Here is a 24566-nt window from a genome sequence, read left to right as displayed (position 1 = left end):
CTGACAGGGCTCCCTCACCATATGATCTCATCTGAGCCCCGAGAAGCGGGCAGGGACCACAGATAGCCATGGCATGAAGAAAGTCACACAAAGCCCCCCCAGCATTAGGCACTCCAGAGGCACTTTGCATGTACTTGCTCAAGTAATTCTGCCACAGTCAAAATGGCTAAAGCTGGGCCAGCATGCCTGAGGGACAGTCCCTAGGTCTTGAGACTAACCTGGGCTGACTCCTAAGACAGGAGATTGGCTGATTTCCACCTAGATGTAGACCCATTCCCTCCCCCACCTTTTTTTTTTTTTTTTTTTTAACTACAAAGAATGGTTGAAGCCTGTAATCCCAGTACTCAGGAAGAAGAGACAGGTGGATAGAAAATTTAAATTTGTGGGTGATAGTGGTAGTGGCCTTTAACCCCAGCATTCAGGAGGAAGAAGCAAGTGAATCTCTGACTTTGAGGCCAGCCTGGTCTACAAAGCAAGTTCCAGGACAGCCAGAGTTACACAGAGAAACCCCATCTGGGGGGAACCCCAAAAAACAAATTGTATTATCAGGCTTGCAATAAGGTTCAGGGACTGTTCAAGGTCACATAGCTAGAAGGAGGAGAGCCTGAACTTGGGCTCAAGGCAGTGTGATGCCACTTCCCAAACTTTTCTTGTTGAGTTACCCTGTTTCCTGCCAGTGTAGACCATCCCTTGGCCTGAGGCTGCCTTACTCGGCTGGGCAGACAGATGGGACAACTGGGCCATGATTCTCAGTGTCACTTGGCTACAGACACTGACTCAGTGCTTCTCCCTTTCCCCAGAGGGTGACTGGCTGCATCCTCTCCAATGTCAACACGCCTTCCATGACACCTGTGATTGGACAGCCACAACACGAGAACACCCAGCCCATTTACCAGAACAGCAATGTGTCCACCAAGCCCACTGCAGGTAAGGGACACTGGGTAAAGTTCTCCATCTTTAAAATCACCTAGGGGGCCCAGCCAGCATTTGAGTTAGTCAGTCTAGAAAGAGGAAGAGGAGGGTGAAGCATACAAAAGAGAAAGGAGGAGGAGGCATGGGATGTAGGAGGGAGAAGGAAGGAGATTGAGAGGAGGGGGCAGGAGACAGGGAGGAGGGAGAAGAGAGGACAGTGCGCCTTCTTATGTATTTAAATATAAATATAATTGCCTTCAACAGGGATTTACTATTTGAGAGGGAACATTTTTCTTTCCCTCTTCCAGAGAGGTTGAGGGTCTCACCCAGGGTCATAGGGAGGAGGTAGCAGGGCCGTGAGTCACATCACATACCTAAGGCTCTTAGCCTACTCAACAACAAAGAGCAAAGCCACCAACACTTTCTCTGCACTAGCACTGTGTGCCTTTCGGTGCTTTGTTCTCAATCTTTACACGTGTTCTTTTTAAATGCAGTAATTCTGTGATGTAGATGCTTTCTTTCCTTTGACAAAAAAAAAAAAAAAAAAAGACAATCCAGTGACAGTTTGTGATTAGCCTAAACTGAACAGCTCAAAGGAAAAAGAGCCGACAGGTCCAAGGGACATGCACTAGAGGATTCTCCCAGGTCAGTTCTAAGAGACGACACTGGGTGTAGTGGCAGATGCCTGTATGCCAAAACTTGGGAGGTAGAAACAGAAGGAACAGGAGTTTGAGGCCAGCTTGGGCTACAAGAAATGTTGTTTCAAATAAAACATGACCAAAAACAAATACAAATTCGAAGAGACAGATGCCCACTACAGATGCCGAGCGACCACACACTATTTTTACTGCTCTTTTATAAACATAGTAATTTATAAAGAAGAGCTAGGACTTCACAGTTTACATGAAGTTATACTGGGTTATACTGAGCAAGACTGGGTGTTATTGTTTTGTTTAAAAAGAAGAAAAGAGGAATGCTGAGACATGAGACATATTGACTATAAGTTTATTATAAGGCCCGGCAGAGTAGGGAGACTAAGAGAAGAGAAGAGGAATAGGTTAATGGCTGACCGCCATGGCCGGTCGCCATAGAGAGACAGAGCGAGCACATAGGTAAGAGAGAGAGAGGAATCAGAGAGGAAGCAGAGAGAGGAAGCCGAGCGGAAACAGAGAGCGTAAATGGGCAGGGACCTGTCTTTTAAAGGGGTCCTCTGCACCTGTGTGCAGACTTAGTTCCCATGGAACCTTGGCCTGACCAGAGTACTGCCTGCTCCACCAGGTAACAGAGGCAGGCCAGCATAAGGCCTGAACCTTTCATTCCCACCTCTACTTATTATTTAAAAAAAGGTGGGGTGTTAGACATGGCAGGTTAAGGAATAAGGGCGTCGAATTCTCAAGACTGCTTCCTGCTGACGTGGGGGCGTTGACCATCTTTGGGGGACCCAAGAAGGTTGGGGTACTGCCACGTCCTGGGGTAGCTGGTTGTTTCATTGCAGTCCAGGCTGTACAGAATTCCCTGGCGCCTCTTAGACCTGGCAAGATGTTGGCAGAGCAGAAGACAAGGTTGAGTTTAGAAAAAAAAATTTTCTTAGGTCCTGTCACTTGAGGGGAAGATTGTAAGATGAGGGAGGGGTTCCCGAGGAGTCCTAACATGAGGGAAGAGAGTCCTGGGACTGGGGAAAGGTTGAATATTACCTGGAGTGAATCTGACCTGTTTGGATCTGATTCGGCTCCCTGGAACTTACGAGAATGCTTAGAGTTTGTGGAAACATAAGTATTAGACACATTAAAATGAAAGGTTCAGGCATTATGCTGGCCTGCCCCTGTTACCTGGTGGTAACAAGGTTCCATGGGAACTAAGTCTGCACACAGGTGCAGAGGACCCCTTTAAAAGACAGGCCCCTGCCCATTTACGCTCTCTGTTTCCGCTCGGCTTCCTCTCTCTGCTTCCTCTCTGCTTCCTCTCTCTCTCTTACCTATGCGCTCGCTCTGTCTCTCTATGGCGACCGGCCAAGGCGGTCAGCCATTACCCTGTTCCTCTTCTCTTCTCTTAGTCTCCCTACTCTGCCGGGCCTTATAATAAACTTATAGTCAATATGTCTCATGTCTCAGCATTCCTCTTTTCTTCTTTTTAAACAAAACAATAACACTGGGGACTAGAGCCTGAAGAGATAGATCATGGGAAAGCCAAAGAGGCCACCTCTCAGCCACTTAGAGAACCTGATTACTGTGAAGACCATCTGCCTGGGCAGGTATGCCCTCCCTAGCCCAGCAGAGACGACACCAGTGTGGAGTCTGCCACAGGCTGAGGTCCCTTGGATTTGGGTGCTACTGTCCAGTGGGACTGAGTGGCTAAGGACAGGCTTGGGACAAACCCACTGAGAAGTTCCTGAGAACTGTGTTAGTCGCCCAGCATTCCATTGCTGTGACAAAATGCCCGAGAAAAATCAATCTTGAAGGAACAAAGATGTATTTGGCTCACATTCCAGAGATTTCAGTCCAGGGGCACTGGACCATGTTGTTTTGATATCGTGGAAGCATACAGCATCGTGGGAGTGAGTGGCAGAGGAGGTGGCTCACTTTGTGGTGTTCAGAATGAACGGAGAGGGAGGGGGAAACCAGGACACACACCCAGTGAGCTAACTTTCTTCCATTAGAGTCCACCTCCTAAAACTTCCACCACTTCCCCAGCATCACCAGCTGGGGACCAGGCTCCAATGCATGGCCTTTGGGGGACATTTAAGGTTCAAACCATAACATTAAGAATTTGAAGAGCTACAGGCGGTGGTGGCACACGCCTGTCATCCCGGCACTTGGGAGGCAGAGATAGGTGGATCTCTTGGAGTTTGAGGCCAGCCTGGTCTACAGAGTGAGTTCCAGGACAGCCAGGGCTACACAGAGAAACCCTGTCTTGGGGAGGAGTGGGAAGGATTAGGAGCAGCCGTGTGAATGCACTTTGAAGTTGCAATCTGATCCAACACGCATGCATTATACTCATTAAAATGGAAGAAAACAAACAATACACCAAGATGCTAAGCTGTGGTTCTATCTAGATGTGGGATTGTGGGTGCTGTTTCTTTTTCTCTTTATATGTCACCCTTTTGTCTATTTTCCACTTTTCAACAATAAATACTACAAGAAAATAGACTATGGCTCACAGTGCCTTGGACTCTGAGAAGAACTTGGGGCTGTCACCGTCCTGTCCTTTCTCTCTCCCCTTCCTCCTGCCTTCCGATTCCCAGCTCCACCCTCCCCAGGACCTCGTGTTGTTGACAGTGGCCCCTTGTGGGGCTGACACTGTCCGTTGTGAGTGGTTCTTTCCCTCTGTCTCTGTCTCTCCCATAGCCAAGATCTTGGGAAAGGTGGGAGAAAGCCTCACCCGGATCTGCTGTGTCCGCCCTCCTGTGGAGCGATTCACCTTTGTAGGTAAGGGGGTGGGTGGGGGTTTCCTTTCCCTGTTCCAGCAAATAGCCACACCCCTGAAATTCATATATTGAATTGTTAATCCCCCAGAGGATAGTATTAGAAATCAGGATCTTTGAGAGACAATTAAATCACCAGGGTGAATTGTACACAAACGAGTAAATAAGTAGAATGTAATTTAAAAAAAAAAAAAAACTGTTTTATAAAGAAAAGGCCTTGCAGAGCTAACCCTCTTGTACCAACTGAAGACACAAGGAGGTGATGCTACCCATGTTGGTTCCTTTATCTTTGGCTTTCAACTCCAGAACACTCAGGAATAAATTCCTGTTGTTTGAAAGCCACCCACCCGTGGTGTTTGTTGTAATGGCTTGAATGGACTAGGACACCCTAGTGGGGTGATCATTTGTAGAGTGTAGTTGAAAGAGATCAGAGGCAAGCAGGGATGTCCAGGTCTAGTGTCAAGAGGTGATGGAAGCAAGAGGATGTGGTGATCCCGGGAGTCTTTCATGGTCATCTCCCTCCTCCAGTCTGTGCTCATTCCTCACCCTGTGCTCCAGAAAACATGTCTACACAATGGGTGTCCCCGTGGGGCCTGCATCCTGGATCCTGGTTCAGGCAGTGTCTGTTCCTCCAGTGGGCACATACTCTCTCCCTCTGTCTTGTGGGTGCCCCTCAGAGACTCAGCAAGGGGGCGGGGAACATCACAGGTCCTGGAGCTCTTTCCCCTGCCAACTACAAATTTACCCTATAAAACAGCCCCCCAAAGAGCCAAAAGAACATGTTCCTTTTGTTCTTTGGGGCTGCCTTCTGCCATAATGGAGGTTTCTAGTTTGGGGCACATTGAGAGGGAACCAAGAGTTGGTTGAGGAGACAAGGCAGCTCACCTATAGATTTGTGTGTGTGCACATGTGTGTAACTTGTACACCTCCATGCAGACAGTACACACCAGAGGCTCTGCCCTTTGGTTTTGCTGCTGGCGTTTGCTACATCCCACCAAGGAAATGGCTCAACATCCCAATTTTGCTGACTCCTTAAACCGGGAAGCAACAGGAGGAGAGGAGATCATCTCCTGTGACCCCAAATCGTGTGTCCTGGGTTCTAAGGGCACAGTTCTTAAGGGCAGCCTAAAACACATAAATAGAACGTGCTAATTATGAAAATCCCTAAAATATGAAGCTCTGCCCCAGGAGGGGTGGGGATGCTCCCTGTCATCTGACACATCTTTGCCCATCCCACCCAGGCACTCTCACTGAGGCTGTCAGCTCCCTAATGCTCCCCCTCCTCTCTTCCCAGATGAGAATGCCAACCTGGGCACAGTGATGCGGTATGAAGAGATTGGTGAGTTGAGCTTTCAAAGTGGGAACATTTGGAGCCTCTTGCCTCCAATCACACAGAAGCAGCAATGTCAGGGAGGGTGGAGGCTTGAAACCTCTGAAATGTGTTTGCAACAGGGTCTACTGTCAGAATGCTCCTTCTGCAGATAATCTTACTAAATCCCATTTAACATCCCTTAACTCATTCCTGGTAGGAGTGGCTCAGTGGGTAGTCTTCCTGTCACAGGCTCCCCTCCCTCATCTAAAAGAATGAAAGCTGAGCGTTATAGCTAATGAGAGAGACCATTGTTTTTACCCATAGATACTGCACACAAACAAGGCAGTGTCCAGTTTCCGGGGCTTTCAAGTAGAGAAGGAGGCAAGGGCTGGCTGGAGCTCAGGTATCCCACTATCTGTGTGAGCCCCTGTGCTCAACCCAGAGCAGGAAGAAGCTGGTTTATAAACAGCTGTCTGATGGGGAGGAGCTGACAGCTGTGTAAGTAATTGAAGCAAGTCAGTAAAGTGAAGCCTTTCCAAGGTTCCAGAGTGAAAGATGGGGGGACCCCCAAATGCCTGCAGCTGGAAAAGGATGACAGAGGCAGGCCAGAATGGAACTGGTACAGGTGTGGAGGAGAGTCAGCTGATCTCTAGAAGCAGAGGCAACTTTGTCTCCAACTTGCATGGATTTAACTTCTAGCTGCAAAGATGTTAGATGCCTTCCTGACACTCCTCTGAGTGTGCACCGGGGATCTGGCTTCTACTATGTTTCTGAGCGGCATGGAGATGATGACCTGTCTGAGCACCTTAATGCCTGAGTTAATTCATATCGCTTTGCTAGAACCATCTGTAGAATCCTGACAACTAGTTACTAAGCAGAGCCATTAGTCAAAATGAAATGCTAGTAGCATGCAGTTAAACAAACTGCATGAAACCAAAGCAACAAGGGAGTGCCCAGTGTTTCACTTCCTACTAACCCTTCTAGACTTCAGTATCTTTATATATCAGCTTATGTGCCCTGAAGTCTGCAGGAAAGTGGACGCCTGGCTTTCTGGACTCTCCCCACAAAGCAAGTAGGTTCTGTAAGCCCAGAGCCCCCAATGGCAGAGATGGGGTAAAGCTGCCAGGACTGGGCTCAAAGTCCTGTACCCCACCTCCCTGCAGTTCTCCCTCTCCAAGGACTGACACCCCACTGGCAATCTCTACACAGCAGAGCTCAGAACAGTCCTAGGATTTTCCATTGTGTTCCTACGTATATTTGTCTTTTCCCTGTTTAAGACTTTCTATTAGACTTCTGGGAACTTATTTCCCTACGCAGCACGCACAGCTTATGTTAGGCTATGCTGTCCCTACTGGGGGACACCCCCTCTGCCTCTTAAATCTGCTAGCCACCTCTGATCCCTTTTGCTCTCTAGAAGGGGAAAGATCCCCAGTGTCTGACAGGAAGGGATAATGGGCCAGGGAATGAAGAAGACAGGGAATGAGGAATTCTTGGCTTCTGAAAAGGAGAGTGGTGAAGTCCCTGCTGACAGATAGACTCTGGGTTTGCAGTGATACAGGTGGCAGCTGCCTTGGTGTACCGTGGGAGCTGGGGTGGGCCACTGGGCTACACATAGCTGGAATTCCTGAGCAGGGAGTGTAGAGGGAGAGTCCTACTGGCCCTGGATCAAGATGACCAGGGAGGGAGGCAGGGCCCCAGTGGAGGGCAAAGGACTAGCCTGCATCCTGACTCTGGTGCTCTGTGAGGTCCTGGTACTCACAGGTTCCCTTAACGAAACCCCTTGCACACATCACAAGGAAAAGCCTCCTTCTCCTAGCTTGTTTGGCATCAGTGATCCCATTCTTGTGTTCCAACAGTTGATTGCTTCCCCTGGGAAGTTATAAGGACTTGTAGCCTGGAGATGTGGAAATTACTGCTGCCCTCCAGTGGCTTCATGCGGGACCACAGACTCTGCCAGGGTCACCTGTCTGTTACCAATGACACATCTGCTCTGGTGCTGGGGGGAAAAAGAAGTCAGAGGTTTCACTCTACCTTTCTGTGCTTTGGCTCATTTTAAAAGTCTAGGAAGAGAGTGAGTCCCAACATAAGAATGGAAAACCCAGCTCAGGCTTTCCAACTGTGGTGCGGCTAGTTTTTAGGGGCAGATAATTCTGGGGGCACGGGGGGGGGGTGGCGTGCCCTGCACACTGTGGAGTGGTTTACCAGCGTTCTATCCACCAGATGCCTGTGATACACTTCTCTGCTCCCCAGGCATGAAAACCAGACATTGTAAGAATGCCCCTAAACTGCCCAGGGGTTCTCAGGCAGCCCCTGTGGCTCTGTAACCACATCATCAGCTGATTTAACTACTCACCATGTCTGAGTCTCCACCATATGCCAGTCACTGCCAGGCCCCAGGGACATAAGGACAAATTCAGGTTCTGTACCTGAAGAGATCATTGAGTAATATAAGCTCTCAACCTTCACTGGGCTCCCGGGGTAGGGGTGGGGCATGCAGACCCTGGTCCAGTGCAGACATTGTCCAGACATCTAGACAATGGGATGCTGGCTGTTTTCTCCACCTGCCTCATTCCCATATGGAAACTGCTGAACAGGGGCAAGCTCAACATCAGAAAGCCCTTACCCAGCCCTGGGGTGTAAGTCAGGCAAACAACCTCTGGGCTCTCAGCATCAGGGGCCACAGGGTAGCAGCTGTGTCTGCAGGACTGGTGGCCAGCTCTGCACAGGTGGTCTCATTATCTCAGACATACTGGAAGAAGCAGAAACTTGGGCAGCTTGAGGTCTGCACCCTGGCTGGAGGACACTCTGTGGAATGTCAAGAATCTCTAGATTCTTTTCCCATCACTCTTTTGTAATAAGCCACCCTTTTGCTGGAGGTTTTAAATGACAATGGGCCTCACTGGGATCATTCAAATTAGACTTAATGAGGGAAGAAAAAACCTGGCAGGCAGGAAGCTCCACGGGTAAAGGGGAGGGTGGTCCCAGCCTTGCTTCTCAAGCCCTTTTCTGAGGGCTATGGCCACAAAAAAGAGGGCACAGTTGATCAACTCAGATACTTCATTGGCAGTTAGTGGTCTCCGTCCATCCATCCCATCCCTACTGTTATGGCACTTGTATGGGAGACATTCCAAATGGAGAGAAGGCAGAAGTAAGTTCCTGTTATCCAGCTCTGGGGAGGCTGGGACAGGAGGTTCCAGAGTTCAAACCTCAGCAGTCCATCAAGTGCGAGGCTAGGCTACAGAGTCTGAGCCAGGGCGAGGAGTGCTCTGAGCCCTTAAGCAAAGTACATAGCTAGCTGTTTCTGTTAGAAAGCCCACCATCCTGCTTTGACCCTCAAGGGTTGTGTCTGTGTCTTGGGTAGGCAGAACTGTTGGTGATCCTCCATGCACTGCTTCCCCTGAATGTGGAAATCCCACTAGAGATGAGGGAGGGAATAGGGGTGTATTGAACTATAGACACCCTGGTGTGGGGTTGTCAGGGAGACCTGGGCCATGAGAAAAGAAAGCTGAGCTGTCTCCTAGACCCCTCCGATGCCGTTTGCAAACTCTGCCCTCTCTCCTCAGAGTTGCGCATCCTGCTGCTGTGCGGTAGTGACCTGCTGGAGTCCTTCTGCATCCCAGGACTCTGGAATGAGGCCGATGTGAGTAGCTTGTGGGGGGAAGGGGAGAATGGGAGAGGCATCCTTGACCTGGGCTTCCGTCTTCCCTCCCCCAGCACAGCCTGGAATCTCTTGCCTCCCCAAAGTTTCCAAGAGGGTAATTCATTCACATGACTATGGAGGAAAATTCTCACCTATCCCAGGCTTTATCTCCTACTGCTTGTTTATTCACACTCCTCTCCATCCTCGCCCTTGGGAAGCCCTGGGAAAAAGCACTCTTGAGTTATAGAATGTCTTGTTCCAAGTGCTGCCTGGGGTGTGCCTGCTGGGGGGTGTGGAGACATGCAGGGAGGGTTTAAGAAAAAACAAAAAAACAAAAAACTTTGCGCTTTGGAGATTATGGATGTGGCTTGTTTTCCTTTGCCGCCTTTGAAGAGGTACTAAACCTCTACCCTAGGCTCCCCTTAGCGAGAGAATAGGAGTCCAGAGGGGGGAATGCAAATGGCTAAGAGCAAATGGTGAGTAGGTTCTTTAGGTGCCTCATTTGGCACAGGTAAACTCAAGCCACTTGGAAGTTCCCGTCTCTAGTAGTCATCTCTGACTCAGATGGTCAGTCAGTGGACTGACATGCTATTCTCTCTTGCTCTTTTATTAATTCATTCACCGGACAGCCTGAGCTAAAACTGCCTCCAATCTCATGGTCCTATGGTCCTATGCAGCTGCTTTTCTGATTGTTTTTGAGGTAGGGCCTTGTTATATAGCCCTGGCAATCCTCCTGCCTCAGTGCACTGCTGGCAGCACTGCCAGGCTTCATGCTTTTTTTTTTTTTTTTAAATGAACTTGCTGGGCAACCATGTCAATCATCCAGCTCCTCTGGCTACCAAATGAGGCTTGTTTTGCCCACTGTTTGGCATGCCAACCTTCCAGTCACTGAAGTGATTGCAAACATTCTCAAAAAAAAAAAAAAAAAAAAAAAAAAAAAAAAAAAAAAAAGACATCCAGTCAGACACGAAGAGGCAGATGCCCCAGGTCGCAAAAAGGTAAGGGTCATTTATGACATATGTCTGCAGCATAGAGAAAGGTAATTGAGGAAGGTGGTGTAAATCTTTACTTGGGCTATGTTCAGAAAATAATGGCATCAGCAGGCTCTAATGGTGGAGCTTTAGCATCTGACGTCAAAAGGTCACTTGCATAGGTCAGTAGTTTCAACTAGTTTCTGCTGCCTTCAATTCCTGAGGAACACCTTGGGAAATTGGTGTCGTGGTGACCCATAGTCAGGTATTGTCTATGGAGAGGCCACTGGGAGTGTGCCGGCCTCCAGACTCAAAGCAAGCAAGAAACAAAAGGCAAGAGGATTGATTTGGTCTCTTCCTTAGTATCACTCTGGCCTGCAGTTGTTTTTGCAGTCTGTGGTATATTATTGACAGTGGTCTAAGATATTGAAGAAATGTGAAGTGTTAGGAGATATGACATACATAGGAAAATCTTTTGTTGTCCGTGTTTATATCTCTAGAAGAGGAATAAAGAGAAAAGAAACATTCAGAATCAGAATTTAGACTCCAGCTCTACTCCAAGACATCCAGTGGCAAAATATAGTCTAGTTTCAGTTCTCCCATCTTTAAAATAGGCCTAATAGTGTTTGCCTCACATGGTTTTTGAAGACCTAAATGACATTATTTAAGTGCAGAGAACAGCACTTATCGCATAGTTACTATGAAACACCACGTTGTTTTGTTTATGTTTTTGAGACAGGGTTTTATATGGCCCCAGCTGGCCCCAGTCTTGCTGTGTGGCTGAGGATGACCTTGAACTCCTGATCCTGGGACTAGTCCCAAGTGCTGACACTAGGCTTGCTCCACCAAGCCTGGCTTGTAACAAACGCTATTGAGAAAAATCCAACTAATGTGGTCCAAACACCAGGTGCACTCAGCCTCTACTCACAGTGAAGGTGAAGGATATACATTCGGGTACGCGTGGCTGTGAGCTATGAGGGGAGGGGTGGCAGAGGACCACCATTCTGAGTAGCCTGACTTTTCATCTGCAATCCTGAACAATTTCCTGCTGGTGAAATTTTAAGCCTCCTTTCAGTTTTGGATTAAGTGGCTTAACCAGCTTTTGCCTTCCACCCTCTACTAGATGCTGAGAAAGTAAATAGTCACCGGCAGACATCTTAGCAAAACTGAGCAGTTGCCTGGGGCCCCTCCAGGGAGGTCCAGGGAGACATGGGCAGTCGGGGAATTTAGAGGAATGAGCTTGGCAGCTGGCACAGTAGTCTGAAGAGTCACTTGTGTGAGCAGGAAATCCCTGGGGGCTATTTACTAAGTGGGACCTGCGAGGAACCTCCTCTCAAGGGCTTGAAGTAGCCTACTGATGCCTGACCAGTCTCTCCCCTGGCTCCTGGTTAACTCTCCATAGGCTCTCATTTCCTACCTGCTGTTCTGGGTGTTGTCAGATGCCAATGTTTGAGGACCAGGGAGCTCCCCACCCCACCTTGGGTCTTTCTTGCTTTTCTTAGCCCCTGGTATTGAGACCATCATTAGCTGATTAAGAAACAAAATTGAGGGCTGGAGAGATGGCTCAGCGGTTAAGAGCACTGGCTGCTCTTCCAGAGGTCCTGAGTTCAATTCCCAGCAACCACATGGTGGCTCACAACCATCTGTTATGAGATCTGGTGCCCTCTTCTTGTGTGCAGATATACATGGGAGCAGAATGTTGTATGCATAATAAATAAATAAAATCTTTAAAAAAAAAAAAAGAAACAAAATTGAAGGGGCTGCAGAAATGGCTCAGCAGTTAAAAGCACTTGGTGTTCTTGCAAAGGAGCTCAGTTGAGTCCCCAACACCCATGTCTGGCAGCTCACAACCCCCTGTAACTATAGAGAGTGAGAGAACAGGCAGTGATGGCTCTCACTTTATGGAGTGAAGGGGTGTGGCGTCCACCCACCCTTGAGCTCGTCGGGCTGGTGGAAGGCAGAAACCGGCGCCATCTTTTAGGCGCAGTACTCTGCAGCTCCCAACAAAGGGGTATGGAACATGTGCCTACTCAAACATGGTGACAGTGGAAACATGTCATATTGGCCTTTAGCAATGACATGGTGTTGGTGCTGAGTCATTGAAGGCAGGAAGAACCTTGTTGTGGAATGTGGGAGGTTTCTAACACAGGGGATCTGATGCCTTCTTCTGGCCTCCTAGGGCACCCGTACTCCTATGAAACACACACACACATGCAGACACATAAATACATTTTTTTTTCCTCAAAAAAGTTTGCAAAGCCAATAGCTGTAGAATTGTCCATCCAAATGTATTCCCCCTGATCACATGTGGGGCTCACAGGATGGGGGAATCTCCACATTCCTGACTTTCTGGGTTCCTGAGAGTAGCCAGAGAATTCTAATCTCTCAGGGGTGCTTTTGTGAAAAATAAAGGGATGCCCCTATTATCTCACTTGTAGTCCCCAGAGTGAGACAGTGACTCTGGAACTTTCTGGAAGCCAGGGATGGACAAAGCAGCGCCAGGTAGGGTGGCCAGGTAGGCAAACTTACCCAGGACGTAGATGAACTCAATGCAGAATCCCAACGCTAAGAAGACTGTGGTGTCAGCGTTCCCCTCAGTATGGGAGGCCCCGGATGGAATCTCCAGCACGGTAAAGCAAATAAAACCTAACATAGTCAGGTGGTGGTGGCGCAGGCCTTTAATCCCAGAAATCGGGAGGCAGAGGCAGGCGGGTCTCTGTGAGTTTGAAGCCAGCCTGGTCTACAGAGTGAGTTCCAGGACAGCCTTCAAAGCTACAGAGAAACCCTGTCTCAAAAAGCAAAAAAAAAAAACAATCCAAAAAATCCCAAAACGAAAACCTAAAATAAATCCAAAGCCTGGGTCTAGGGCTATAGTCAGTTGGTAGACTACTTACCTCACATGCACATAACCATGGGTTCAGTCTCCAGCACCATATAAACTGGACATGTGAGCCCAGCAATGCTGGGGACTCTGTCTCAAAATAAAGTGAAGGAAAAAAGTCCCAAATTCTTAGAACTCCCCATGGCTCAGGCTAACAAATTAGATGGCTGGTCAACCCAGAGATCTAGTAGTCCCTGCACCTATCCTGTCCAGGGCAGTGCTAAGAGTTCCAGTTCCTTAGCCAGGCAGTGGTGGCACACGCCTTTCATCCCAGCACTTGGGAGGCAGAGGCAGGTGGATCTCTGTGAGTTTGAGGCCAGCCAGGTCTACATAGTAAGTTCTAGGACAACCAGGGCCACACAAAGAAACCGTGTCTCAAACAAACAAAAAAGAGGTCCAATTCCTTGCAGAAATAGTGGGATTGGGGTTAAGCAGACACTAAGTCTGCCTCAGCCTAGAACAGACCTGCATCTGGACACCACCAAGCCAATTGCTCCTTCCCAGCTCTTTCCAGTTTGTGAGGTTCTTAGAATCCTTGTTCAGGGGTAAAGGGGAAATTATGTTTTAAGGATGCAGTGTTCTTATGAAAAAAAAAAAAAAAAAAAAAACTCAGTTCAAACAGATCTGGGAAGAAACAGGAGTCTGTTCCTGCTTCTCTTCAAAGGGGCTGGAGATTACTGTGTAAACTGAAACTGTTAACATCCTCTAGAAACTGGCTGAGTGGGACTGTCCACAGCAGGACTGCCACAGCCTCTCCTGATCATCCCCAGTCTGCTACAGAGTCAGGATCACTGGCTTCAAAGTCCTGAACCATCAAGGTTCATCAAGGACTAAGCCACACCCAGCCCCACAGTTTCCCAGTGACAGTGCCCATTAGGCACAAAGATTTATCAGTCCACAGTGAATTCTGACCTTCTGTGACCAGTGACACAGCCGTCCCCTTACATTCCATGGAGAGAAAATTCCGTACATATTCATCAAGTTTCTCTCAAGTGGAGCACAAAAGGGCCGCTGTGTGGCCTCCCGATTGGCATTTTCATTCTTGGTTTCTGAGGGGAATCGAGGTCCAGGCTTCCTGGGCTAGCCTCCCAGCACAGGAGCCAGCACCACGCCTGTCCAACTTCAGTAGCAGGCTAGATTCCTCTCTTCGTTTGTATTCTCACTGCCCTGACCAAAGCAACTTGAAGAAGGCTTCATTGGGCTCAGTTTGAAAGTGGAGTTCATCACTGCACAGAGGGCCACTCTGAGTCCACAGCCAGGAAGCAGAGAGTGACGAATGCTGCTGCTACACTCATTTTCTCTTTTCCTTCTGGGTCCCTAGGCCCTGGGATGGTGCCGCCTACACACAGGGTGGGTCTTTCGGCCTTAGTTAAATGTCTCTATAACACCCTCACAGGCATCCCGGGAGGTATGTCTCCATGGCGAGTCTAAGTCCCATCAAGTTGGCAATCCATACTAACCATCACTTCTCCCTCAAGCGCCCTAGCCCTTTGTTGCATCCTGACAGAAGCACCTGGGCAGGTATCCAGACATGGATGAAGAACTACATTAAATTAAGGCCAAAGGCTCCAGGGTCAGCCAGAGCTGCGCTTTTTTTCCTCACCCTCCCCTTAAACAAAACCCAACCTGTTGTGTAGGGCTCTGCCGACACTGAGCGCTTTATCCATCACATAGCGGAAGGTAGGCAAATTAATTCTGATTTAAGCATTCCTCCCTTCAATCAATCTTTCAGCAGTGCCCTTGTGAACATAAGCATGTATTTGCCCACAAGGTTCTTGCAGGCTAAAAATACCCTAGTTTATTAATATTCACTTCATTATCCAACATGAAATTAAGCATATAGGAACTGTAGAAGTTTTTGAACCCAGCCAGTAACTTTGGCTGTTACTTCATTATTTTTGTTTTTGTTAAGTAATGGGAATTTAAGCTCAGGGTTTAACACATTACTAGCAACTAAGCTATATCCCTGGCTCTCCCTTTTTTTTTATTTTTCTTTTTAAAAATTATTTTGTTTTATTTATTATTATATGGCATGCAAGTGCCAGAGCACACAAGTGGAAGTCAGAGGACAACTTTATAGCTGGTTCTCTCTTTCCACCTTTTTATGGTGCCAAGGATCAAACTCAGGTCGTCAGACTTGTGTGACAAGCACTTTTATCTACTGAGCCATCTTGCTAGCCTGTATTATTCATTTTAAAGATGGCTCTCTCTCTCTCTCTCTCTCTCTCTCTCTCTCTCTCTCTCTCTCTCTCTCTTTCTTCTTGAGACAGGATTTCTCTGTGTAGCTTTGGAACCTGTCCTGGAACTCGCTCTGTAGACCAGGCTGGTCTCACACAGAGATCTGCCTGCTTCTGCCTCGAGAGTGCTGGGATTAAAGGTGTGCCCCACCACCCAGCTACCTAAATTTTCTTAACTGATGATCCTCCTGCCTCAGCCTTGTGAGCAGCTAAGATTAAAGGGTGCATTGCCAGCCTGGGCTCATTATTTCATTGTGAAATATTTATTGAGCACCTACTATGTGACTACAATCACTGGGCTACAGCTGGGAGAACAAATGAAAACAAGGTATTTGGCTATTTACTGTCCTTCCTAGTGGGAAATACAGTCAATAAATGAATTATTATTTTTGCTGTATCTCATAGATTATCCAATCCAATCCCTGTGAGATGGAACCTCTATTGGCATCTTAAAAATATGGAAAGGGGGCTGGCAAGATGGCTCAGTGGGTAAAGCACTTACTGTCAAGTAAACTGATGACCTGAGTTTATTCGCAACCCACATGAGAGAAGGAGAGAATCACCTCTAGCAAGTTGTCCTCTGGCTTCCACACGCACATTTACACACACACTGAATAAATACATAACTGTAACAATTTAAAAATATACATGAAAAGGGGGGCCTAAGCAGGTTGGGACTTGTTCTTGATAATACAGCTATTGAATGGCAGAACAGGGTCTCATGTAAGTCTTCATATCCTTTACCCAGGTAAAAACAAGCCAAATAATGACAGACATCCCTCAAAGCAGGCCTAGGTGAGAGTACAAGCTGGGTGTTGAATCATGGCCTGGCCCAGGTTAAGTAGATATTGAGAGAAGCAATTTCATGTAAGGAGGAGGCTGTGAAAGACCCAGTGGTAGGAACAAGACTTTAGGGGGAGATGGCGGGTGAGTGAATTGATCTTCATTTCATTTGGAAAGGCACTGACTTTTGATGAAGTGTTCAGAGATCACGAGATGGAATGATCACCTGTATGGATCATTATCAGGATATTGGCATTTTAAATAATCAAGAGTCAATACCTAACCCAAAGGTTAAATCTCTAAAGGTGTAATACCAGACTCCAGAAACTGGCCAATGAAGAGACCGTTTTCCTTTCTTCCTGTACTTCCCAAAGCCTCACATTCTGCAGGCTACTTTTCATTGGCTGTGCCCAACATGCCTCCAACCAACCAGTCATGGGCTGACTGCTTCCTACATCCATCAGCTTTGGGAAAATAACCAAAGAAAATAAACAGAGGAAGAGCCGGGGGCATTAACCACTCCAGACGAAATCCCAGGGCCCCAGGATAAATGGAGCAAAGACAAACATGTGGTCATTCAGGCTCAGATGGCTTTTTATCAGACTGCCTAACTCCAGCCAGGAAGCAGGAAGCCTGTGGGACTCTTCCATCCCCGAGGGATTAGGTCCTCACACTGCTAAGACCCAAGCTGAATCCACAAGGGAAGGACCTCCAGTGCAAGTGGTGCAAGATTTGGGGCTGTTCCCCGCTCATGGTTCCCGAGTAAAAGGTGCTGTTGATTTGGTTTTCAGGCTTTTGACATGAGTCCGGAACTCTGGGACTTCCGGCACTCCCTGTCAAGTTGGCAATGCAGTGGGGTTGATTTCCTCTGGGAAGCCCCTCTGGAGGAGGGGCCTCCATTTATTTGCATTGAGAGGCATCCTGAGGGGCTGCCTGACTCTGATCAAACTAACTCTGGCCCAGCCTTCCCTCAAGACAGGCGCAGAAGCCAGAGCCCAACAGACGATGCTCTGCTGAGGGGTGGTTTAGAAGCTCTCATAGATGGGGTTCTATGCTAAAGAGATGAAAGCTGCTCTCCCCTTCATCTCTTTACCCCCCTAAATGTGCCTACAACTGTATGCTATAGGGGACAAAATAGAGCAATGAGCTAAGGATTTAGGCTGTGGTAAGAAAGGCCTGAATTTTTTTTTTAAGAGCAGGTGGTAGTGGTAGTAGGTGGGTGTTTTCCATCCTCCCTTTAAATCTTTCTTCCTTTTCTTTTTTTAAAAGACAGGATCTTGCTATGTAGCCCAAGTTGGCTTTAAACCCATGATTCTCCTGCCTCAGCCCCTGAGCTCTGGGATTGCAGGTATGCACCACACCACACATCACCAAGTATATTTTCAAGTTGTGGTATTTTTAAACTGGAGAATTTTCAAGTCACTAAAATATGAGTCTTATTGATGGATCTAGAAGAAGTATGGAACAACGGAAAGAGTCTTCAAGAGAGACCCAAGGGGGTTCAAATTCACCCATTAGCTGTGTAGATTGCACAGGTTCCCAAAGCTCCTCAAGTTGGTTTCTACATCTAAGAGCTGAGAGTGGAGACTCGCATCTTGGGAGACAGCTGTAAGGAGGAAAAGTGATAATAAGGCTCTGAGAATCATCCCTGGCACTTGGCAGTGCCATTAGTAGATGCTTCTTGCCTTGCTTACTGACAGCCGCCGTGCATCCCTGACTACCATCTAGAAAAGACCCCGAAGGAAGCGAAGCCATTGGTATACTACACCTTGAGAAGAAAGTGGCCCGGGTTCTGAGCCCTGATAGAGTGACCACACTGGATCTTACCAGTGAGGCCTTCCAGGGTAGTCAGTGCATCCTGGGTCCTATTGCTAATGAAGTTGAGCCCTCTGATTAGAACACTCTAAGTAGCCTGTGTATTGGGATAAAACCCACCATCATCATAATCTGGATTTGTTCCTTTCATTTGCCTATTTTTGCTAGTTGCTTATAATGTGTTAATCACTACAAGAGGGTTTGCTGAACATTAACTTGCCAATATCCTTCACGGGGGCAATACAGTTAAAATTAATCTTTTGTTTAACTGCTCAATTTGTAGTATTAAATTATTTAAATATCTTATTCTTTTTTCTTTCATTTTCCATATGTATACATAATATAATATAGACTGCTGAGTGCATTTAGTACTATCTATCTGTCTATCCATCTATCTATCTATCTAATGTTTAGGGGTGACCATTTAGTATTGGACAACCAATCAGGGGATTCATCCCAGGGGAAGATTGCTTCTCATCTCAGCAGTCATTAATTGCCTCTAGTTCCTCATCCAGGGATGGGTACCCTTGAGATTTCCCTATCCACGTTGGCATGTCAGCTGGTACTGTGGTTGTTCAAGTCTTGTTTAGGCGGCCATATTGTTGAGATTTCTCGGGTGCAGCTTTTCTGTCACATATATATAGGACGCAGTCTCTTGCAGATATCTTGGTCCTCTGATTCTTACAATATTCCTCCCCCTCTTCCAGGTTGGTCCCTTAGCATTAGGTGTTGTAGATGTATGGATTGGGGCTGGGCGCTCCATGGTAAGATGTTCTCTGCGTTCTGATTAGCTGTGGATTTCTGGGATGCGCTCTGTCTGCTGGTTACTAATATTTTGTTTAATGACACTCATTAGACAAAAGATGAACTCATATCTGTTTTCTCAACTGTACATCGTTAGCATCCAGGAAGGTGTCTGGTTAAGACCAAGCATCCCTGAGAGCCAGCAGGGCAGGTCTTAGAACGCAGCCTCTTGGAGGTTGATGATGACTCCACATTCCTTCCAAGAGCTTTGCCTCCTGGGTCCTAAGTGCTCTCCCGTGAGGCCAAGTTGCTTCCTGCTTCAGCACATCTCACATCCTTCTCTCAGATTCCCTATATTTGGGAAGCAGAATCTACCTCTACCTACTTCCTCTCTTCCTCCCAGCCTCCATCTCCCCTGGAAAACTTTAATCACAAAATGAAAGATAGGATCAAAGCTGGGCTGGCAGGATGTTGAAGCAGGATGAATGATAGGGACTCCACTTCCGAGGCCAGACACACAGGCCTGGGATGAGTGAGCAGACCAGTGTGACCCTATCTTCTAGGGTCTGGCACTGTGAGGGTACACTGGCCACATCAGGAGTGAGATTTAACAGTCATGTCTGCCCTGTTCACCTCCTCCTTCACTCTACCTCTATACTCCTGGGGGCAAGACCCACAGGAAGAGCTAGAACAAATGATCAGCCCAGAGCTCAGTGTCCTCAGGGTCCTGCAACCAGATCTTTTAGATGTGCATCCTAACCATCCCTCACCACACAGAGGAATATCCTACTCTCCCTGGAATCTCCCTGGTTCTAAGGTGCCTGTCCTCATCCCATACCACACAAAGGTTCAGTATAGTGCCCTGTGATTTAAAGTGACAACTAAAGGCAACTACATAAGAAAGCTTAGGATTGGTTTATCATCGTCATTGTGTGTGTGTGATGTGTTTGGGGGCATAAGTGTGACGGGTGAAAGTCAGAGGACAGCTTTTGGGAGTCACTTCTCTCCTTCCATTGTGGGTTCCAGAGATTGAACTCTAGTCTTCAGGTTGGTATAACAATCCTTTTACCCACTGAACCATCTTGCCACCCCTAGGATTGGTTTTTATGCATGCTTTATCAATACCCGAGTGCCAAGGCCTGGGGAATCAATTTTGTTGTTGCTCATTTTATTTGTTTGTTTATTTTTCACAAATAAGACTTTTTGCCAGGATACAAAGTCTGAATTTTAAATAGACTCTTGTGCAACTGGCTCAGGCAGCTCAGCTTTTTGTAGCACTTTTCTTTCTCAAAAAGGGGATCCTAGAGAGGATCTGAAGGCTTTAGTGAATGGGCAAGCCTTTCCTTGGTCCTTTGCTGTGATGTGTGGGGTCAGGTTCTGACCTCTTTCTCCATGTGTGCACCCTTACATTTGGCTGTGTCCTTCTGGTCTCCATTCCCAAAATCTTCTGCATCTGGTAGGCCCATTACTACCATGCATTAGAGGCTTTCATCTGGTAGACCCACTGGTACCAGGCATGAGAGCCTTTCTGTATTTACAATTGTAAAATTGTACACTCTATTGTAAACTATGGCTGTAGTTGTAAATTACAATTCTGTAAATACAGAATTTGGTCAATTTTACAATAACCGAATAGTCATTGTAATGGTCAGTTTACAATGACTCTTATAAAATTGGCACCAACAGGAGCTTCAGCTGCAGTTTCTCCCACCCCCAGTCACGTGGTACATTCTGTCAATAAGATCCAGGCTGTGGAAGTCAACTAAGCAGTTTTTGCTGTAACCATCACCAACAATTAGCTGTAGTTTTCTAAATACAACCTCATCTTTCTGCAGATCAGCAAAGCTCACTTCCCACACCCAGCCCCTGAGGCCATCAGCTGCATCTGCGGTTCACTGGGCCCTTGTGACTAGGACATTTCCGCAGGTCCCTCTACTGAGCATGACTGCCCCTGCCTCATGGCACGGCTTCTTCCTAAGGAATGGACTGAGTGCTCTTGTCCTGACTTTCCATTCACTGTCTTGTAAGACACTTGTTCTTGCCGCTGCTCAGATCCCAAAAGGCTAAAAGACAACTCTGTTAGAGTTGAGGCACACATGTGCAAGGGATGAGAATTTACTCACTTATTTCTAATTATTTTGTTTGCTTGTTTGTTTACCAGATAGGGTTCCATATATCCCACGTCTGCCTCAAACTCTGTGTAGCTAAAAATGACCAGAAGTTTCTAATGCCCCCTGCCTTCAGCTCACACATGCTGGGATTAGAGGTGTGCACCGCCATGCCTGGGTTAGGCGGCACTGGGGATTGAACCCATGGCTTCATGCATACCTAATAAATACTCTTAACACTGAGCTATATCCCCACCCTAGAATGAAAGTTTAACCTAACATAGAGAAGGTCTCACCCAAAAGTGAAAATCTGCCTGTTGGGAACAGACTGAAAAGGGTAAGTGATTAATAGGAACGCCAGAATAATCCAAGTGAGAAAGAAGGACAGGGCAAAGGATGACCTCAAGACTGCAAACTTTGTGGCTATAAATATAGACCTCTCCTACAGTTATAAAAACAGTTATAAACATCCCTGGGGTTCTAAGGCAGTCAGTGCACTGACTGTCGTAGATAGTGTGTGCTGTGGTCCTAGCTCTCGGCCTCCCCTTCCTTCAGCTTATATCTTCTCTCTTATGTCCATCTCCTCTCTACCTCCCCCTTAGAAAGATGTTAGGGCCACCTGGATAAACCAGAGTAATCACAAGATTAATTCCTCTTAGTTTAATCAAATGGAATTACAAATTCCAGGGATTGGGACCTGGATATTTGGGGTTGGGGGGGTTCATTATACCAGAGGAGACATGGACCCGTGTGTAAATGAGAACTGAACAAAGTCTTGTGTGGTTTTGTTGTTTTGAGACAGAGTCTCGTGTAATCCAATCCACCTTAAACTATCTATTGATCTGCCTACCTCCACTGCAGAGATCACAGGCATACATTACCAAACTTGGTTCACACATTTGTTTTAAAGACAGAATTAATTGGATTTCATTGTAGGCTGAATATAAGATATGAAAGAAAGAGAAGAAACAAGGAAAACACTGAGTTTTGCTCGTACAACGATAAGAGAGAAAGACCATAGGAAAAAATCACTTCTTTGGGAGAGAGCGGAGGTGTATTACTTCCATTTCTATTGCTGCGATAAAACACTATGACCAAGAGAACTTATAGAAGAAAGAGTTTATTTGGGCTTATGGTGCCAGAGAGTTAGAGTCCACAACTGAAGAACAAAGGCAGCAGGCATGGCAGGTGGAACAGCAAGCTAAGGGCTCACACCTGAAGCAGGGAGCAGGAAGCAGAGTGAGTGCATTGGTAATGGCAGGAGGCTTTTGAAACCTCAAAGCCTGCCTCCAGCTATAAACAGAGGCGGAGCTTTCATGTCCTGACCACATGGTGCCAAATAATCACACAGAAACTTATACTAATTACAAAATGTTTGGCCTATAACTCAGGCTTCTAACTATCTCTTACAATGAAATTAAATTAATTAAATCAACCCCTTTTTATTAATCTATATTGCCATGTAGCTCATGCTTTACCTGTAGTCTAGTACATTTTGCTGCTCCAACAGCTGGCTGGCATCTCCTTAGACTCCACCCTTCTCTTCTCTCTATTTTCTATTTGGCTTTCCTACTTGGCTATAGGCCAAAGTAGCTTCTTTATTAACCAATGGTAGGAATACATATTCACAGTGTACAGAAAGATTATCCCACAGCACCCAGTGACATGCTTTCTGCAGTAAGGTCACATGTCCTACACCTATTCAAACAGCTCCACCAACTGGGGACTGAGTATACAAATATCTGAGCCTATGAGGGACAGTCTCATTCACACTTCCAGAGAGCCTGTTTATAACAGTAGGTCCAGAGGCTCATGAACACATTAAGATAGAAATGCACCCTATGCTGGAAATACTGATTCAAGAGCCTTCTGTGTGCTTTATGTTAGCTTCCAAATGGAATGAAATAATTAAGAGTATGAGTGTAAGGTCCAAGGACAGAAAAGCCAGGTGGGGTCTAGCATGTTGAGGTCAGAGAAGAGTGAGAATAAGCACAGAGGTCAAAAAGGAGCATCAGAGAGGAAGGAGAGACAGGGGTCTAGCTGGAAACCTGAACCAGAGGGGTGGGGGCAGGATGAACAGCTGGACTCTCTTGGGGTAGACAATTCACTACCTGACATCTCTGTCCAACCACACACTCTCCGGCATGAACACAAAGCCCACCACCCCAAACAGCAGAGATCAACTCTAGTGTCTGACCTGAAGCCAGAGAGAGACACTGCTAATCTGCAGGTCTCATCATCTCCCTCACCCCATCTGTGGTTCCCAGGGGCAAGTCTGTCACCCACTATTAGGAAGGAGAGATATCTCCAGCAGCAAGGGCTCCATCTGCCTGCCTCCCACCAAGCTCTGGCACAGCTGCTGATTGAGCGCCAGATCATTAGGTCCAGAGTGGGAAGCAGCAGCTGGACTGATACCACCCAGAGCCCAATTCCCTCATGAGCACCAACTGCCAGTCAGAGCCATTCTGTTCACGCTTTAAACTAGAACGCTCGCTCACATTCGTTATCACCCAGAGAGCTCCCATCAGATGTGCATTTCTCTGGCTCTTAGAGTCAAGCAGTGGGAGGCAGGCCCGCCGTTACTTACATGAGATTATCCTAAAACTTCTCCAGGAGCAGGCAGTTTGGGGGGTCTGTGTGCCCCCACTTCAGTGAATTCTCTTTTCTTTCTTCCCCTTGCTGCTCGCTTATCTTCCGTGGCATGCCAATTTTTCTAGTTCTAATTCTACATATGCCTGACTTATGAACTCAGCTGCACACTGGAATTACCTGGAGAATTTTTTTTTTCTTGAAGTACTGATATCTGGGTCCCATTCTGAGAGATTCTAGTTTAATTGATCTTAGGTATGAGGTACATGTTTGGAATTTGTAAAGTTCCTTGGGTAATTTTTGTTTGTTTTTCAATTTTAAAAGTGTGTTTATTTTTTTATTTTGATTTATTTTGTGTATGCATGTGTGGACACCCATGCATGCACCACAGTTCATGTGTGGAGGTCAGAGGACAACTTGCAGGAGTTGGTTCTCTCCTACCACAGGGTCCAAAAAATTGAACTCACATTGTCAGACTTGGTGACAAGTGCCTCTGCCCACTGAGCCATCTCATTGTCCTTCCTCAGGCAAGTGTGAGACTCTGTAACTCAATAGTGAACCCGGTGCATGTTCTAAAAGCTATGACAAGAGGAGCTGCGTCTCCCTGCAGCTTCCTGTCTTGCTTCTCCTGAGCATTGCCCGGCCTATAGGACAAAGCCTTGAAGCAGACTTACTCATACTCAAACTTACTAGATAAAGCATGCTGTTCTGTGTCAAAATGATGTGACCCAGTGGAGAGGCTCTCTCCATCTAGAGTGCTCAAGGCCAACCTTTATTTCAACAGCACTAGAGTTCTATGTTAAGCAGTTGTTAAGCAATAGGGAAAGCAGAGTAAAGGTGACTAGAAACACACACACACATGCACACACACACATGCACACACACACACACACACACACACACACACACATATACGCGCACACACACACACACACACACACACACGCACACACACACATACGCGCACACACGCACGCACACACGCACGCACGCGCACACACACGCACACACATGCACACACACACATACGCGCACGCACACACGCACGCACGCGCGCGTGCGCACACACACGCACGCACGCACACACACACGCACGCACGCACGCACGCACACACGCACACACACGCACACAACACGCACACACGCACGCACG

At 47.1% G+C, this 24566-nt stretch overlaps 1 protein-coding gene across 1 annotated transcript in view; it reads left to right on the top strand.

Moving 5' to 3' along the window:
- Nmnat2 (nicotinamide nucleotide adenylyltransferase 2) overlaps positions 1–24566 on the top strand; it is a 164016-nt gene that overhangs the window by 125941 nt on the left and 13509 nt on the right. The window contains exons 5-8 of the mRNA XM_027417365.2: positions 801–927; positions 4257–4337; positions 5628–5672; positions 9209–9285. Coding sequence (XP_027273166.1) covers positions 801–927; positions 4257–4337; positions 5628–5672; positions 9209–9285 — 330 coding nt within the window. The remainder of the gene's footprint in view (positions 1–800; positions 928–4256; positions 4338–5627; positions 5673–9208; positions 9286–24566) is intronic.

This window comes from Cricetulus griseus, chromosome 5 (assembly GCF_003668045.3).
Source record: "Cricetulus griseus strain 17A/GY chromosome 5, alternate assembly CriGri-PICRH-1.0, whole genome shotgun sequence".
In the NCBI taxonomy this organism is placed as follows: domain Eukaryota; kingdom Metazoa; phylum Chordata; class Mammalia; order Rodentia; family Cricetidae; genus Cricetulus; species Cricetulus griseus.
This window is presented reverse-complemented; position numbering and strand designations above follow the sequence as displayed.